This window comes from Lissotriton vulgaris, chromosome 5 (genome assembly GCF_964263255.1).
Source record: "Lissotriton vulgaris chromosome 5, aLisVul1.2, whole genome shotgun sequence".
In the NCBI taxonomy this organism is placed as follows: domain Eukaryota; kingdom Metazoa; phylum Chordata; class Amphibia; order Caudata; family Salamandridae; genus Lissotriton; species Lissotriton vulgaris.
The window spans coordinates 355,010,210-355,029,395 of record NC_141693.1 but is presented as its reverse complement, the minus strand read 5'-3'; the positions used below and the strand labels follow the sequence as shown (position 1 = coordinate 355,029,395).

The window sequence follows — 19,186 nt, the reverse complement described above, 5'->3', positions numbered from 1 at the left end:
AGCTTCCCGGTAGCTGCCCGGTTAGCTGCCCAGTTCGCGTACCAAGACGCGTCTCTACGGCGAAAAAATCGGATTTTTTTGTTTGTTTTTTTTTGGCCCCACGTGGTTTTATAATATCCCCCTCATAAATCCTAGGGGGTCAGAAGGGGTCTACCTTGCCCTCTTTCCTTCATTTCCCCCTTTGTTTTGGCCTCCTCTTGTCTCTCGATCCTACCGAGAGACAAGATGGCGGCCGCTCCGGACTGTTTACAATATTGACAGCCAATCAGCTACTCCTCAGACTCCCGTTACACTGCCGGTTAGCTTCCCGGTTAGCTGCCCGGTTAGCTGCCCGGTTCGCGTACCAAGACGCGTCTCTACGGCGAAAAAATCTGATTTTTTTTTTGGGTTACACTGCCGGTTAGCTTCCCGGTTAGCTGCCCGGTTAGCTGCCCGGTTCGCGAACCAAGACGCGTCTCTACGGCGAAAAAATCGGATTTTTTTTTTTTTTTTGGTTACACTGACGGTTAGCTTCCCGGTTAGCTGCCCGGTTAGCTGCCCGGTTCGCGAACCAAGACGCGTCTCTACGGCGAAAAAATCGGATGTTTTTTTTTTTTTTTTTGGGCCCGGCGTGGCTCTATAATATCCCCCTCATCAATCCCAGGGGGTCAGGAGGGGTCTACCTTGCCCCCTTTCCTTCATTTCCCCCTTTGTTTTGGCCTCCTCTTGTCTCTCGATCCTACCGAGAGACAAGATGGCGGCCGCACCGGACTGTTTAGAATGTTGACAGACACCGGAGAGCCAATCAGCTTCGCTTTGCAAAGTTCCGATACGCGAAAAGTTCGCGAACCGGAGCGCTGCCCGGAGCGCTGTTACAGATATATATCTTGATTTAAACGTTAATTTCTCAAAATCCACTGAAGCACATATATTGAGACCTAGCAAAGGCACATCGGGCTAACAGTCCCTACAATTTTGCCAAGTTTCGTGGAAATCCATTCAGCCGTTCGGGCTAAAAGTGAGTCCAACCGCCCTATGGAAATTAACATGGGAAAAACGCGTTTTGGGACCCCCCTTTTTTCTCGGCCCCCCCTTGACGAACCCCCCCCAAATTTTCAGGAGCTGCTCAGAAACAAAATGTGCCATTTTCCTGAAAATTTCAGCCGATTCCGTCCACAAACGCCAAAGTTATTAGACATAGAATTTTCAAAAGTCTCATAGGAAAAAAATCCTAACTATATATACCTACTGGCTATCGCCAGTAGGTAATATATATATATATATATATATATATATATATATATCGTCCAAAAACTCACTCACCACTCGGAATGAGCCCGACACATGCAGGGATTAACAATCGGATTTAATCAGGAAATCATTTACAGCGCGTAGTGATCAAGGTCAAGAAACGCTGTGGCAGACGCGTTTCAGCCGTGGGGCTTTCTTCAGTGCCTGGTTTCAAGCAGGTCCTTACACCTGGGGCAGGTTTAAATCTACTGATTTCACTGTAGCCACTACCAGTAGCTGGATGTTTCAGCTCCTCCTCTGCTTATCACTCTGATACACCTTGCGCTGGCTTTGGACCCACTGCATTCTGGTCGATGTAGTCCGACGTGGTGACCTCTTTCGTGAGAGGTTAAACGAGACCCCCAGTGGAGTCCCAAATCCTGTCGGCATCCGGACCTCTTCCAACCAAGCTGTGGACCCAGGTGAGGTGGAATATTTCAAACTGAGACAGATTGCATCCCCCGCAGTACAGACTGCAGCCTCTCTCCCCGTGCAGAAAGATTTAAGCCCTGTGGTATTGCAACCGCTTTGGGGGTGACACTTTGTGTACATATATATATGAAATTTGGTTGTATAGTCCGGTACAAAAAATGATATGTATGGTTGTATGTATTTGCACACAGATGGATTATCACATGATGAATTGAGATAGAGGACCTTAGCCGATCCACGGCTTGATTTTTCTGTTTGTTTATATCTTAAACATTTTAGATGCCATCTATACCCACTGTTTGTATGGATTTGCCCATCTATGGGCTCAATTGCACACCCTGTTAATACCTTATGGGTGCATTTGTACTATTGTAAGATGGCGCCTAGAGCGACCACAGTGGGGTTGTCCTCTGTCTGTTTCTATGATTAGAAAAAATGCTTTATTATATCACCGTGATGTATGCACTGATGTTATCCACACTGACGAAGGCAGCACGCCGAAACGCGTCTGTGTAGAGCGCCTGCAAATAAAATCTTGCATGGTTGAGAGGACTCCTCGAGTGCTGTTGTTTTCTTCTTATGCGAAGAGAAATTGGAGCGATTTTATATATATATATATATATATATATATATATATATATATATATATATATATATATATATATATATATATATATATATATATATATATATATATTTTTTTTTCCAATCAACTTCATTCGGTCATTGACCCGAAAAGTACAACATGCTCATACATTCCATTGACCGTAGTTGAATAGGACATGAAGTGCAATTACAAAATCATAAAATACATATACAGTTGATTTCCTACTATGACTAAAAAGTACAAAAGCTAAAATAATAAAACATGGCATGTTCATAGGCCAGTTAAAACTCATAATTGTTCACAGATTAAAAGCCCTCTAACGGATTCTCCTTGAGTCACACGGTCTGCGCAGCAACAAATAACAAGGTCCTGGTCTCTCTGAAGCCCGAGACTTAAAACAACCAGCATCACAGATGTGCAAATTGACAAACCGTTCTATATGTTAATGTAAATGTGTTTGTATTTATATAGCGCCTTCTACCCAGAGGTCTTGTAGCGCCGTATTCGTACCGCTGAGGAACCCTTCCTGGCTTTCCTGTGAGATGTCCACTCCTGGGCACCCCCAAGGTAAAGCCAGGCATCCAAGCGCTGCTGGGGCCGTTGTGGAGATTAAGCAAGCTATTGCCCAGAGTCACAGAGTGAGACCCATGATTAGACTAGGCACCGTGGCGAGAATTTTCAGGTCCGGGGAGATTGAATCCAAGAGCCGCCGAGGCGGGAATTGAACCCTGTTCCCGGGCCAGACCTCTTCATCCAAGTCTGCCGCTCTAACCATTGAGCCAGGCTTCTCCAACTTTTTTATAACTTTTGCGCACAAACAATTTTAACAGTAAAGGGCAAAATAAACAATGTCCTCCTCTTTGCAGTAGATTCCTCCCAATGCTCCACATATGGCCCAGGAACTTTGGGACTGAACAAGCTATAACTTGTCTAGAATCAGATCTTAATATGTGTAGGGCTTCAGTAGTGACTCGGGTCCCCAGTTGTTTGCATAGGAGTGTAAGCCACTTAGTTCTGGGGCAAGAATAGGCAGAGCAGGCAAAAAAGATGTGTGCATTAGATTCAGGTAATGTAGTGAAGAGAGGACAGGACCGTGTAACTATGCTAGCATTTCGCCACGTGCTGATGCAAGCATTGAGTGGCAGCGTATCTGTGAGAAAGTGGCTCTATATATACTGGACCAGAATAAGGTACAGTGTGTATAGAGTCCACAAACCCCAGAGGTATAACAGAGGTTAAAGCCAGGTGTGACCTTACTCTCTAAAGTGGTAGCTTGGTCGAGCAGTAAGGCAGTACCAGAGGACAGTGTAAAGCATTTGTTGTACACACTCAGTCAGCAAAAGATTTCACCCACTCAAAGACTGAACTCCAGGCCAATTGATTTTATATCAAAGATATAGTTTTATTTCTAGAACCAACAGGTATCAAAATATATTGTTCTTAATATGAGCGGTCTCAGATGATTACTTTGCAGAAAGGCAACAAACTTTGTAAACACAATAGGTACAGGGTTGTTAGACTCATGATAACTGTCGAATATGGGGTTTCCTAGTCTGGGTAATTTGCGAGGTGATAGGGAGGAGAATAGAGTACCCTCTTTAAGATGGCCGTGCGTTTGCAGTCTCAATCATTTTGCAATTGTTACTACTTCATGGCCTGCAGGTCTTCAATATCAGTCCCCTTTCAGTTGTTGCTAATATCATTGTCATTCAATTGGAATTGGTACTTTAATATCTTACTTGTAGTTTTATTTTTTCTTTGCTGGAGTTTCCGCTCCCTCATGTGTAAGAGACACATGTGGTGGCCCAGGAGTGATTTCCGGCGCTCCTGCCTCCAAGAGGGAGTATTACCGTATAGGGAGCAGTGGTTTTTCAGGAAGATCAAGTGGGTGAGAAAAACAGGTTGTATCAGGCCATGAGAGGCCTTGCGGAAGACTGGGAGGTAGAACAGAACTGCAAGGAGGCGCCAGTCATGTCACAGCAGGGAGCGCAAGGGTAAAGTTTGTTCCAGTCGTGGAAACGCACGGCCTCCAAGAGCCTAGATTTTATTTGGCCGAATTTGAGGCCAGTGGCTTGATTTTTGACACAGGGTGTGCACAGCTCCGTGGCTGACTGGAGGACGCCATGCATTATCTAGAACAGGAGCGAGACCCAGCGGGGTTGCTCAGTGGAAAATGGAGCCGGCCCATGCCAGGAGCTACGGCACCCACAAAAAAAAAATGTAATGACTGGGCTGCTTAGGTCCTGTCCTAGTCGTTGGCGACCACAGGCACACATCCTTGGCGGCCATGGTATTCGCCTGGGTCGGCATCACGAGTGCTGCCACAGGCTCAGCTAGCACACCTCACCAGGGCAACTGATGGTTGAAGGCCAACATAACTATCTCTTTAAATGCAAACAAACAGCCGTCTATGGAGCAGCTGTCCATGCCTGCCACAAACCTGACAGTTTAAATTTCTAATACACGCTAGTATTTCTGTGCAGACATTTGTGTTCCTAAATACAAAAACGCTCTCAGTTTTCAACAAGTTTACTTATTTCAAATGTTACTATATCCTTCTGTGAAGAGGCTCAACTCCTGCATGATTTTACTGTTCTATTGCCAGAGAAATTGAGTAATAACTCACTGATGGGGACTAAGGAGGCCAAACCTGTCTGGGAGGGCTTGTGTTTGTTTGGAGGGGCTTCTCAGGTTGGTCTGGGCTGTTCTATTGTAGCAAGATCGAGACTGATTTGCATATTCCTTTCTCTTTGAAAGTGATATGCATGAGAAACGTTTGACTGGAAGTCTGTCCGAGTGATTACCATAGGCTGTGGCTTTGTCAAGCATCCCACTCATCAAGGCCGCTTGTATCACACACAAAGCTCTTCATCCAAAAATCCCCAAATACTTAAAAATCAAACTTTCGAGGCCAGGAAGACGCGGGCATTACAAAGCTCCAACTCTCATCTACTTACACCTATAAAGTTGAAAAAGAAATTCTCCTTGGCACGTTCTTTCTCCGGATTTGCTCCTAGGATTTGGAATTGCTCCGCAAAGATCCCTGCTGCAACCCCTCCTTCTCCTGTTTCAAAACTGGACTTCAGCTCTCTACTTGTCAACAACTACCTCAATACCTACACAAATTGATCTGCGATTCTCAAAGACCCTCATCGACTAGATTTTTCAAGACAGTCGTCTGACCCGTTCAGTTTCTCTTCTATTCTCATTGCCATTACCTTAATGCTTTACTTTTATTGACGTTTGGTGTTTATGTTCTGATAATGATTATGGGTTCTATGCTTTTCATGACTATTTCGACCTTCATGACGTCCCACATGTAATTCAGGGTTAAACTTATTGTCATAACATGTAAATCGTTCCGATAACTTTGGTTCTAGGTCGCTCCATATAAAGGCAGCTAAAAAAAATCATCTTTGTTTTTTCGTCAGTGCTAGGCTTTAAGTGTATGCTCACAAGTGTGTCCTGTGCCTACTGTGTCACAGGACTCAATACCTCAATGCTCACCAACATTATCAGCATTACAAAAAAATACCACCACAGGAAGCAATTCTATTAACAGCTGGTAGATAAATAACATTCAGGTTGAAGGTAGATTTGCATACAGTAATGAAAAATATTGCCTTTCTTTCCTAATGTTATCTGAAATATTCTTCACCCTTCTAAGTATGGTGTGCTGTTGACCTTGTTTGGGTGCAATGTGTCTTCTGGTCCATGCCTTTTTATTTTCTTTCTCTTTTTTCTCATCTACATTTTCTCCTCCCTTATCCTGATTCCATGTTTCTATAATTAATGTTTTACTCTTTTTATTGCTCCACTCTTTTCATCAACTGACAACAGCTGTCCAACCAGGTCCCTGAAACAAGCCCTGTAGTGTTTGGCACTGTGGAACATACTTGTATCTCACCAGGTCCTCTCCATTCACTGTCCAGTGACCAGATACTAGGTAGGTTGACATTTTACTTTGATAAATCGGTTGTAACGAAGTAGATCTGGAAAAAATATTTATGTATTTGTCTTTTTATTTTGTTAGGGAGACCTTTCCTTTTGTGAACCCATCCTTTTCTATACTATATATATGTTAATGGTCTTTGCCTGCTAAAACTCCAATGGTATTTTGTAAGTTTGCTGTCTGAATGCATCGTCTTTGTATACATCTATTTAGTTTGCTTTCAGTTGTAACCTTTGGGCTGGGAAATCTAATCCCTCCCTCTTCTATTCTCAAGGATTGTAAACTATATTCCCTGGTAGTAAGTACAGGGAGCTGCTCTTAAGAACTTTAAAAAAACAAAGCCAATTAAGTGTTTTAGTCACCGAATTGTCATTAATATTTATGAACACAGGAATAACTAGGCATACACACAAGATCACTGCACTCTTTTGCGAGTCACCTGCAAATTGCCTTTGCAAATGTCTGAGCCATTTTCTTCAAACAACTAGAATACGCATTGTTTAAAAATTGCAGCTGGACAGAATGTGATCTATTGTTATTGTCATTACTCTGGAAAACAGAACTAGAACAGATATGTACCATCCTCAGAGGCGAGCCTTTGAAACTCTCCATTTTAAGACCATCCATTTGGTTCAGAGGCTCATAGTTAGTTTCCACTCTGTGGATCATATATTCATGAACACTAGATATTGCTTTTTTTCTTTTACTCTTTTCCTTGCAAAAATTATTTTTGCTAAGATTTTTAGCTTTACTCGCTCCCTTTTCTTGTCCACTTTAATTTATCAGGTGTTGTGAGGTAAGGTTCTCCATCTTGAGATTCTCTTTGAATTTACAAGCAGTAGAATATCTTTGCATACATGTGTTATCCTTGTAGCTCATTTAAATATATAATTGTACATTTTGAAAATCTCATTTAAACCGTGAAAACATGCATGTATATGTAATGTTTCTAGTCTTTTATTTGGTATATTAATTTTAAAATTTCACCTTTTAAGCCAATTAGATCACACAAATGTGTCTGAAATATCTTTATCAAGTTAAATGCAAAAGAGAAAATGTTGCCCCCATTATGGGCTTTGAACAGAGTGGAAACTAACCATTCCACTTTACGCTTTCAAGAAGATGCAGTCTTCTGTCAAACTTTGCTGGTTTGGTCAGGCCTATTTGATTTTGATGTTTTAATTGGATTCGCCAAACGTTTCAGGTGCAAATACATTTTTTATTCTCATTCTTATGCATTAACGTGCTTTAATTCTGTTTATGGTGAATGCACCATGCAGTCATTACTTATGGATTCCTAATCTAAAACTACTGGCACACTAACTTACAGGGTCACTAAAGAGCTCCCACTTTAATTTGTTCTAGTGATACAATGGAAGGCCCTGTATTGCATAAATTGTTTGCTCTTTGCACTCCACTTCCCTTGATATGTTTGGAATTTGGTTTGAACTCAAGTTGAGTTGTAGGATTACATTCAACTTTATTGTGAGTGGTCTCAATTAGCTGAGCAAATTCAGTTAATTGAATGTTTTATTCATACAGATATAGCCACAGCAATTTTAATAACATTTTGCATGTGTGATTGTAGAAGTAAGTGCACCGTAGGATTTTAACTTGTATTTAATCAAAGAAGCCTTTTGAGTCGCAAGGTCCGGGTGACGGACTCTGGTCGCAGCGGCTCATGGGCACAGACTCCATTATTGTGCTCCCGGTCTCAACGACTATGTTGCTTTAAATCCTGTGCGAGAAGGCTTTTCTATGTGTTTCTTCAAATGGTGACTTTGTTTTTGTTGCACTACAGGGCCCCTCAGTCCTTCAAGCCGCCAGGTGCTCTGTAATATGCTTCAGTGAATGAGCACCCGAGGTAATGGAATAGATGCCCCTAAAGAGATGCCCGCAGTGCTATTCTAAAGGCCCCTGGGCTTATCTCAATGATCTTTAACTCTCGCCGGAGCATGGCAAGAGCCGCTGCGACTGTTGTTTGGCGGTCCGCAACTATGTGACTCTGTGGCAGCGTTAAGACAGATTGTGGGCCCACAGTAGGATGGCCAGATCCTCTTCAGAAAAACTAGATATATTCATGTAGACAGATCCTCTCTATTTGAGGAAGAGGAGGATGCATTGAGTGAGTTACCCAGTCCTCAGTTCATAGACTTTAATGTCCTGGAGTCTGGCAAGAAGGGATTCCTGGAGGAAGAAGAGGCGCCCACCTACCATAAAGTAGAGGTGTACTCCCATCTTCGAAGAGGATGACTTCTTAATGGAGACACTCTTGAAACCGAGCACTCAATCCAGTAACTCCTGATGCTCAAGGGGATTATTAAATCCACCCTTGATATCTTTAAAGAGCCTGTAAAATCATGTGTGGTGAAACCATGTATGAAAAAGAAATATACACTGGTGCCCTCTGGCTTGCTTTATTTAAGAAGGCATGTCCCCCGAAATTTGTTAGCGGTGACCACTGCTAAAAAGAGAGCAGAAGCCTAAAACACTGGAGCGCTCTTGTCTCTTGACAAGGAAAGCAAGCGTATCAATGCTGTAGAGTAGAGAGTAGCGGTGGATGCAGCCACACACTGGTGCATCGCCACCTTGGTAGGCCTCCTTTTTTGCTACGAATAATCCCACTGGGTGGATGTAAAGAGCTTCTTCAGCAACTCCCTGACTAGTAAGGTAAAAGGGGAGAAGAGCTAGTTGAGGAAGGCAAGGCTGTTTCCAGTTCAGTGCGCTGGATGTTGCAGATGCAGCAGTCAGGGGAGTGTGAACACCTCCTTTATCCTACAGCACCACTCCTGGCTCTGCTTGTCCAGCTTAAAGCCGAGGTGCAATAGTACCTCGTCAACCTGCCTTTCGATGGCGGGCACCAGTTTGGGCTGTAGGTTGACACCAGGCTCGAAAAGATGTAGAAGGACACAATCAGCCATGGTGATGGGTGCCCTTCAGATGCCTTCTGGAAGGGTCTCCTTTCACAGGCAGCAGACTAGGGTTGGCTCGAATACACTTCCCCCAGACCAAACCCAGACCTACCATTGGCAGCAACAGGGTTATCACCCATATAGTGGTAGGGGTTTCACACTGGGCTCATTTAGACAGAATAGCTATATGGGCCGAGGCAGAGGTACCCCTAGTTAGGGAACCTCTAACTTCAAGAACTGATTTGCCCTACATTGCCGATCACACAACACCTTTTGCGAGGGAGACTTTTGAAATTCCTTCCCTGCTGAGAAGAGATCACCACAGACCAAAGTGTCCTATCCATCATCTAGCACAGCTGCTTCCAAGTGCTCAACTCTGCCCCACCAAACATCCCACCTTGCACCCTCAGCACAAACATCTTGGGTTGTTAAAGCAGGAATTTCAGGCCCTCCTACCCTTACCCTGAGGGGCAATAGAGCCAGTACCCCAGCAAGGCAAGGGTGTCTACTTTCTATACTTCCCTATTCTCAAGAAGGACGGATCTCTCAAACCAGTCCTCAACCTCCTTCCTCTAACAGATATATCCTGTCAGAACATTTCTACATGGTCACCTTACAAGATGGAATCCCCCCCTGCTGCAGCAAGGTGACTTCATGGCCACGCTAAACCTGAAGGATGACTACTTTCACATCCCAATCCATCCAGCTCATCTATGCTACCTCTGGTTCATGGTAAGTGCTAAATACTGCCAGTTCAAGGTGCTGGTCTTAGGCGTCACCGTGGTCTCAAAGGTCTTTACCAAGTGTTTATTTATCTGTGGAAACCGCTCACCTCAGTGAGGGAGGAGTTTGCACCTTCCTCTTACCTCAAAGACTGATCAAGAGAGCAAGTACGCAGGAATGAGTGACCCACACATTGGCCGCAGTTTCCATTTGCACAGTTCACAGTAAATGCCACACTTGTAACCACTTCAAATTCAACTCTTCTTAGGGTCAGTACTGAATTCAATAGTGTGCAAGCTTTTCCCAGCCCCTAAAGAATGCAAGTATTCCAGCAGCTTCTCATTCTAGTTGAGCCACTTCATTTACTTCCAGTTTCCTGTGATGCCTCCTGGGAATGATTGCCTCATGCATTACCATAGTGCCCCATGCTAGACTCCCGCTTCATAAGAGTCTCTCAAGCGAGTGGAGAGATGCGGAGGGTCTGTTGCAAATTTTGGTAAGGACAAGAACCCATCACTCTCTGTAGTGGTGGAACAGCAACAATCTGTTGCAAGGCAGGCCCTTTGCAGGTCACCACAGACGCATCTCTATTCAGCTGGGGAGCACACCTCATGACATAACAGTCCAGGGTCTGTGGCCACCTCATCAAAGGGGTTTCCACATCAACCATTTGGAACATTCATCTAGCTTTCAAAAATCTTTCTTCAACAGATTTTAGACAAGATATTCCTTGTGTGCACAGACAATACAATAGCCATGTTCGACCTACAGAAGCAAAGAGGCTCTCCCTTCCCTTAGCTATCAGCCCTAGAGCAGCAAATCTAGTGGTGGCCATCCATAACCAAGTTTATCTCCTGGCAGAGTAGCTTCTGGGAGTGGAAAGCAACTTTGTAGATCTGCTCAGCAGGATGCAGTAACATGTCCATGAGTAAGAATTCCACCCTCAAGTCCTACTCCCTTACTTACTGAGATGACGCATCCAAAACCCATACCTTTTCGCCAGCTACAGATGCAAAATGCCCAAACTTTACCACCAGTATTCCACACCACCAGTCCGTTGTCAATGTTCTGTAGATGAACAGGTCAGGGATCTTTGTGTATTCTTTTCCTCCTCTTCCACTATTCCTTACATAGTCTGGAAGCTCGGGCAAACATACCTCGCGCTCATCAGGGTGGCTCCAAGGTAGGTCATATAACCATGTTTATCAACCCTTTTCAAAAATGTCCATCACCGCACATAAGAAGAGCCCCAACAGACCGGAACTTCGCACACAAAACAATAACTAAGTCAGACATCCAGACATTAGCAGCTCAACCTGGTGATTTGGCTCCTGAGATCTTAGAGTTCAGTTACCTAAACCTTCCATAAGATGCATGAACATGCTAAGGGAAGCCCGTAAGCCAGCTACACACATCTGCTATGCGATTAAGTCGAAGCGTTTTGTCCACTATTGTTCTCCAAAGCATGTAAACCTTCTCACGCCTACAGTGTAAGACATTCTTTGGTACCACCTCCACTTACATAAGTCAGGATTGGTATGCACATCAATTCGGCTAAATGTAATCACTATTGCTATATTTATACAAAACAGGTAACACTTTTCCCTATTAAAAAGTTCTGAAATCAGACATTTTATTGGCGGGCCATAAACTCGTCATTCCATCAAGGGTTCCTCCAGCCCCAGTCTGTATTGTCAGTATTGACCTCACCAGACATATGCCCTTTGCAGTCGAGTACTGGAAGGTTGCCTTCCTGGTAGCTATAACATCTCTCAGGCGATTTGGAGAACTACAGGTCCTCACATTGCAGGAACCTTTTTTCAAGATCCATCTTAACAGAGTGTCCCTTAAAACGAATCCAAAATTCTTCCCCAAGGTAATCTCCTCATTCCACCTAAATCAACCATAGACCTTCCAGTCTTTTTTTCCACATCCATACTCAGTAGCGGAGTGGAAACTACACACAGTTGATCTCAAACTTGCTCTTTTGTGCTAAATAGATAAAATCAACTGTTTGTGGCTTTTTCACAGCCTCATAAAGGCCAGGCCATTTTCAAGGCAAGGATTTCTAGGTAGATTGTCAAATGCATCCAAACCTGTTATGCCAAAGAAAAAAGGAACCCTTCAACCCACCCCAGGCCACACTCCACCCGCTTTATAGGGAACATATCCATAATAGATATTTATAAAGCTGGTCCACTCTGCACTCATTCATAAAACAGCTAGAGTTAGTCAAACTGTCTTCAGACCTCTGCACCTTCCACCGGCTAGCTACCACTTATGAGCGGTACTGCTTTACGCTCAATGCAGAGCATGTCCATCTACAGTCACACATTCTACAAACCGATTGTTACCTACTCTGCAAGCATCTGTTTGTTGCCTGTAGTGATGTAGACTTACAGGTGCCCATCCTCCTCCCCAGAAGCCATTGCTTGTTACAGAGATCTTACACTTTATATTATTCTCTTTCTACAAGCATGGATACTGTTCTTTTTCTACTCACTGTTCCATTCCTACCGCCTCCGCTGGGCAAAAAATAATCTCACAGTGGAGTTGGTGACCATGCGCATATAATCGTCCTAGCCCAACACTAGATTGCAGGAGTATGCAGAGCATGGGAATCTACAGAATTACATGCAACAAACAGATGCTTCCAGGTTAAGTAACATAATTCTCTTGCTTGAATAGTTTTGCTGAATGGATATGATGGCAGCTTTGTTTTAAAACCATACAATTGAGAAGGCAACTTTTAAATGAGTATTCAAGGTGAATTTAAACCAGTAATCTATACAGCTGAAATCTCGCCATTGTCCGTTGACCCCTACATTGGCTCCCCAGAGAAATACTGCTGTTGCTTCCATTATTGCCATTACTGGTTAATGCAAAGCAGTTAATCTGTGGCACGCTCCTCCAAGAGGAAACTTTGACAGTTGGTTTTGAAAAATGTGGAGAATTTTAACATCATAGAGGGTATCAACGTTGGAAAACTTCAGTCGGCATCAACCATCCTGTCATCAAGTGACTTGGCTCAAGTACCCTGAAGAAGACTGTATATCAATAGTAGCTCCAGAATACCTTTGGGAACAGCCTGTCCTGCTCTTTTTTTCAGTTGGGTAAGGAATTAAGAGCTCAAAGTTATCATCCAAGGCCTTTATGTAGAAGGCAGTACAGCTTCAAAAAAGGAAGAAAATAATATTTGACCAAGGTATTGTCTCCAAGAGGAACTTGAGGCTTTCCACTCCATCTAAGCCTCATGCAGATAGGTCACTATTGAAAAGATGACCTACAACTATTTTGGATTCCTGCCAATTCAAATAGTCTCCAGTCTCTCCCTGATCACATCCATTGAGATCTGTTGCATAAATGATATCACAACATTCAGTATTGTCAAGAAGAGGTGTACTAGTAAGCTCAAAACTCCCAACTACTGTGTTGCAAGCTCACCGGTCACATGACTTCATGTCATCTCATCCCATTGGTAAGAAGCCTTCGGTAATGTACAAGGTCTTGTTTTTACAGCCATATTCAAACTGATTAAGGAAACTCCCACCTTTGATTAAGTAACCCCTTTACTAGATTGTTGTTGTAGTAGTAGTGGTCTGGAAATGTATCTTCGATCCACTATAACAAAGAACACATGCAAAAAAGTAATAATGGCAATTCTTCATATTCAGAAAGTTCTTACCTGTAGTTTAGTAATAGGCAATATGTCATTATGAGCGTCCTTCAAAAACTTTGCTGAATACACACTTGGAGACCAAACATAAGCCTTCATGGAAGTTGTAAATAAAGGGCTTTTTAGGTCTTATCAAGTAATTACAACAAACATCGGTAGTCCATGGGTACTGTCATAGTGTCTCCATACATGGCTCGTCCACTTGGACTCTCAGGTCTACTGCATGAAAGCTAAAAAAGGGGTGTGTGTTGGCCCCACTCCTAGTCATTCTATACTCGGCGTGTAGTGAATCCAGGGCCCTGCGTGCACACATTGCTATGTTAGCATAAGCGTATTAGAGGTTTAAACACCATTTTGCCACTTTGCAGCTTTTGCACACAGCACTACCGGTAACTGCTGTTGTAAGTTAAACTGCTTGATTTTCCTCATGAGAACGGCCTGTTTTTTACATCCCTAGACTTACATCGCGACTTTATTCTGTACACTGCACGCAGAAGCCTTCAAGGTCACCATAATAATGTATGCTGTTATTCGGGTTGATCGGCCCCGCTCTAGACACAACATAAATACAGCTGCAGCTAACTGAAATTCTAGCGCCTTTAATATTGCACTGCATGCATGATTTGGGCACTTGCAGAGAACCTTTTCCAGAGAGAGAGAGTGTTGCTGATCCTGTGATGTGATTCACTTCTGATGATCTTGGAGGTATGGGGTTTCCCATTTATGCCTAAGAGACCTTCTATTATTATAAAACCTAGTTCCTAGCAGGGGAGGGTGGTTCACAAGGCACTATCGGACCTGTTTCCACTATCATTATAATATGATTTCTCCCTTTGTTTGTTATGGAATTTGGAACAATGCTGATTGTATTATTTATAATCATATGCCTGCTTATGTTAGCAAAAATACTACATCTTAAAGCACGTCGTTAAAATAAAATTTTTAAACTTTTCCGTGTCTCTGATTACTCACGTTGTGGACTTGTATGAGAATAAAACGAAAGAGTATTCTTGATTCCCACCATTCCTGAGAGTACCCTAAGTCGCATGATCTGTCTAATCATTGGTAGCTTCGCTATAGGACGGAGAGCTAACGAGACACTGATGCTAATCGGTTAGGGGTTCTGGGTTCTGAGGTAAGTTTTTTTGGTACACCACAATTCACTGAGGTCCTGGGTTACTGTGCATAGTTATGTGCATGAGCAGAACCCCCGCAACAGGCGGAGTTAGGCCTGGGTCTGTATGGGGCAAACTTCGCCATTCCAAGGATCGGAGACAAGAGAATCCACCTTATGCAATAAGCAGACAATATATAGTCCTATTAGACTACACGCAAGTTGGCCTTTAAAAGGCCCTCAATGCCCTAAACATGTATAACATAAAGAATGAACTTCTAGCAAATGCAAACAAAAATAGTGATCTTTGGACGTTATGCCCAAAAAAGTGCTACTCGGCTATCTATCTATCTATACGGAATTTGTTAAGCGCACGGTCACCCAGGGGTTTCATGGCGCTGAAGAAAACAGATGGTAGATGGTAAGTGAGGGGGCAGATGGTGTAATTGCTATAATGCATGCATAATGTAATCTAACTGGTAGCATGGCTGAATTATTATTATTATTATTATTATTATTAAATGGGTTTTATTAAGCGCAGACAACCCGGAGGCCTCGTAGCGCTGAATGAAACTGGAAGACCAGCACTGCACCTACTAAAAATGAAGATCAAAGGGAAGATGGTCACATACACACTGAATTATGCAACACCCTCAACAGTTCAACAATTACGACCATAAGGAGGGTGATTCGGGCAAAACTATTACCCTCGGTTAACTATGTCCAGCAGCCATTTACCGGCATGCTGGTGGACGAACTTTAAAAGATTCAACCCACAGGCTACAAGAAACTATTCCAACTTCCCTTCTACACAAGGAACACATTGATCAGGCTTGATTTTGCCTTCATCCAGCAAAAACCCGAATGCATGGCCGCCTTGCAAAATATTACTATCAGACAACAGCCGCTCCCGACAACACCATGAAGGCACTCCTTAAAACAACCTTAACAAAATATAAACCCTTTGTCCAGAATTCTCACAGCCACAAGGAAATGTATGCAACTTGCTGTGGGGAACTGGGACACAAATGCCAATAATTACACAAGTATTAAATCTGCAATAAAGCAACTATACGTCTGTGTAAGACCTGGGGTCACCAGCTCTTAAGGGGGTAGCATGGCTCGAGCAGGAAGGCAGCCAGGGGCTTTCGTGTAAAGCAGCTACTTGACACACACATCCAATGAACACACAGTGGCGCAATAATGGAGACCACACCAGTAGTTGTATTTGAAAGAATCAAGATCTTTTATATAGGCTTTCAAATAGAGCGTTGCATTATTAATTCATCAGCATTTCAGGTAAGCATTTCATTAAGACATTTCAGGAATCACGTTCAGGTTACATTTCCTATGAACGAGTGAACATTTCATTAAAATGGTAACCTGCTTATCTAGCAGTAAAACACTAGCCAACCCCGCCTGTCGTATCAAAATCTCTGACAGGCAAAGGGTTATCTGTATTAACCTGGAGGATCCTACAGGAAGCGACTATAGTAATGCGTTCTGGAGGATCCTACAGGAAGCGACTATAGTAATGCGTTTAAATAACACATCAAACCTCTCATGGACGCTTTTCCTTAAAAGTAATAAAACATTTGGCAAGTACTTATCAGTCTAACAAAGAACTCCAAAGAACACAACCTTTAGTCATTTGTGATAAGCCTTTCTTCTTGTAAATACCGGTCTGCTAGCGACCTAGAACAGATCATCAGAATACTATGGAAGCCCACCTCTGCAAGAAAATTCAATACAGTGTAGTGAAACTCCCTCCCATTTCAGGCTTGTATATATGGTGCACTATGAACATTTCAGCTTGTAAATATGGTACACTAGGAACATTTCAGGCTTGTAAATATGGTGCACTAGGAATATTTCAGGCTTGTAAATAGGGTAGAGGAAGAACGTGTTTAACCCTCCAACCTCGGGAGGCACATTCAGAAATGGGCCAACGGGGCCCAGTCTCAATCCACCCCGGGGGAGGGGCGACCTCGGGCCACACTCGGCCTACCGGGTACCTTCAGCCCTCCGGGGCCCTCGCGTCGGCTGAAGTCGGCGGGTTAAGCTTCCGCCGGCTGCGGGGACCTCTCGCCGCCTGGCGCGGTGCTCAGGGGATGCAGGCACCAGCGCTGGGGCAAGGCGGATCCGTGATGCGGGGCAATTGGGAGGGGGCTCTCAGGCTCCACGGCCCCCCTCCGCGACGATCCTGGGCTTCCCCGATTGAAACAGAGGCAAGGGGACGGCAGCCAATTGCTGCGCGGCTCAGGCGGGGGCGCGGCCGATGACGCGGCTCGCGTCCCCTGTCACGTGATGAGGGGAGGCTGGCTTCGGGCCTAGCGCGGCCTGGTGAACTCGGTGCAGCAGTGAGTTGGCCTGTGAATTAGCACTTCCGGCCACAGCACGATGACGGCGGGCAGCGCTGCACAGGGTCCATTACTTTGCAGCAATTCACAGGGTCGATTACTTCACAGCGCTTCACGGGGGCAATTACTTCACAGCGCTTGGCAGGGTCAATTACTTCACAGCGCTTGGCAGGGTCAATTACTTCACAGTGCTTGGCAGAGCCAGTTATTTCACAGCGCTTGGCAGAGTCAATTACTTCACAACGCTTGACAAGGGCAATTACTTCACAACGCTTCACAAAGCCAGTTACTTCACAGCGCTTGGCAGAGTCAATTACTTCACAACGCTTGACAAGGGCCATACAGGTCAGCCCAATTGTAGGCAGGGGATGCGCAGGGCAGCACAGTCCAGTACCTGATCCCAGAAAGGAGTCTTCTCGGCGCTTGGATGGCTCTGCGCCCTTGGTTGCCTGTTTCTTGAAGTTACAGGTGGGGGGGGTGATGAGTTGAAGGCCTGAGGAGTTTCCTCAGTCACTGCAGATGGACCCTGGGGTTCCCTACCACTGGGCAAGATCAGGGGGCTAGCTTAGGACACCTCACCCAGCTTAAGAGGCAGCACCTAAATCCTGTCACTCCCAGTAGCATAGGTTCCTCACTAGGCCCTCCCGCCTAAACTCCTGTGTGGGTTCCCCAGGTCAGTGATGCCCCAACTGACTAGAAAGTTTCCCTCCTTTTCATTATATAGTGTCAGTTGGCAGTGGCAGTTGGTGCCTCCCCTATTCTGGAAGGTTCCAGGAGCTTCCCTCACTCTAGCTATGGGCAGGCTGGCAGGCTGGTATGGCAACATTGTTTAAGGGTTCCAGCCAGCTCCTGGCTACTAGAGTGCGCCTATACAGACCACGCTGCAGTAGCAGGGGTCAGTGGCAGCCATGTTGGGGGAAGAGAGCACCTGCACCCTGGCATTGATTAGCAATGGGAGGGTGCCCAGAGTCCTAAAGCCAACAAAAAGTAGGTGTGAAAAAAAATGAGGCAAGGGCAAAAAATACAGGGAAAGACCACCCTAGGGCTGACAGGTCTAACAGTCTGCTTATATGCATTGGACATGGAAGCCCTCCAGGCAAGGGCCTTACATGCCTCCTTAACAACTCAAAGACAGGCAAGCCCCATCCCCACGAAGCCTTGGGAAACCATTTTTAAATCAAATTGTATGGGCAAGACTGGTTCCACTCCCAGTTAGAGAACTGAACCAGACCTGGAAAACCATTGAAACCATCAGACGCTGCAGACTGTGCAATTACAAAAGGAAATCACTGGCTCATATATTACTCTACTGCTGTTCACTTCTACACGCTCGCCGTACTCTACTGAGGCCAATCTTTTTACACCAGTGCACTTGCTCAGCCAAAGAGGGTCTAGACCTCTTATACACCCTGGAAGCGGTGGCATCTATGGCAAAATATGGGAAAATTATATGTTATGCTCGCTCACAGGCCTCTAACAAGGAGCAGTTGATTGCTCAATAATCAGCACAACTTAGTTGATATTAACAAACTCGTTATCTCACACCTGGCCGATAACATCTGGCATATCGATCAATACAAGCTGAGTGTCGTATTCTGAACCCATGTGCTAATCTCCACCTAAAAACATTTAAGTTCCGACCTATCTAGTGTTTTGAAGGGGAAATTTAACTGCCTCATCGCTATTCTGTATTAATTGATTTTAAATATTTTCTCTAACATTATTATTCGTATCCATCATGAATTGCACACATGTGTAATAATTTTGAGTAATGTTGCACTTTATAGCAAGTTTTTAAGTAACACACTTTATAACATGTTTTATCGTAAATTGCAAAAACTTGTAATGATTTAAGTAATCATGCAATAACAAATGCATTCATTCGTATTGCATAAAATCCGAGGAGTTGACCCTTAATACAGACTGAAACCCATGTCTCCCCACTTTTTTTCGTGACCATCATTCCAAGGTGAGATGGAGTGCCTGCCTGGAGCCATTCCATATCTAACTGAGATAGCCTCAACTGATTTCAAGAAACAACAAGGGCAACACACCACTCCATATTGGCACAATACCTGGAACATGTCCCTCCAGGATTGAAGAGAACACCAAGGCATTCTGACGTGTTACCTCCTAATTGA

At 44.1% G+C, this 19,186-nt stretch overlaps 1 protein-coding gene across 28 annotated transcripts in view; it reads left to right on the top strand.

Annotated features, from left to right (window-relative positions):
- The window catches only part of EIF4G3 (eukaryotic translation initiation factor 4 gamma 3), a 1,432,461-nt gene that overhangs the window by 610,547 nt on the left and 802,728 nt on the right, over positions 1-19,186 (top strand). For all 28 annotated transcript variants that reach the window (XM_086921648.1, XM_086921654.1, XM_086921652.1 and 25 more), the window contains one exon: positions 6,149-6,254. In XM_086921648.1, coding sequence (XP_086777774.1) covers positions 6,149-6,254 — 106 coding nt within the window. The remainder of the gene's footprint in view (positions 1-6,148; positions 6,255-19,186) is intronic.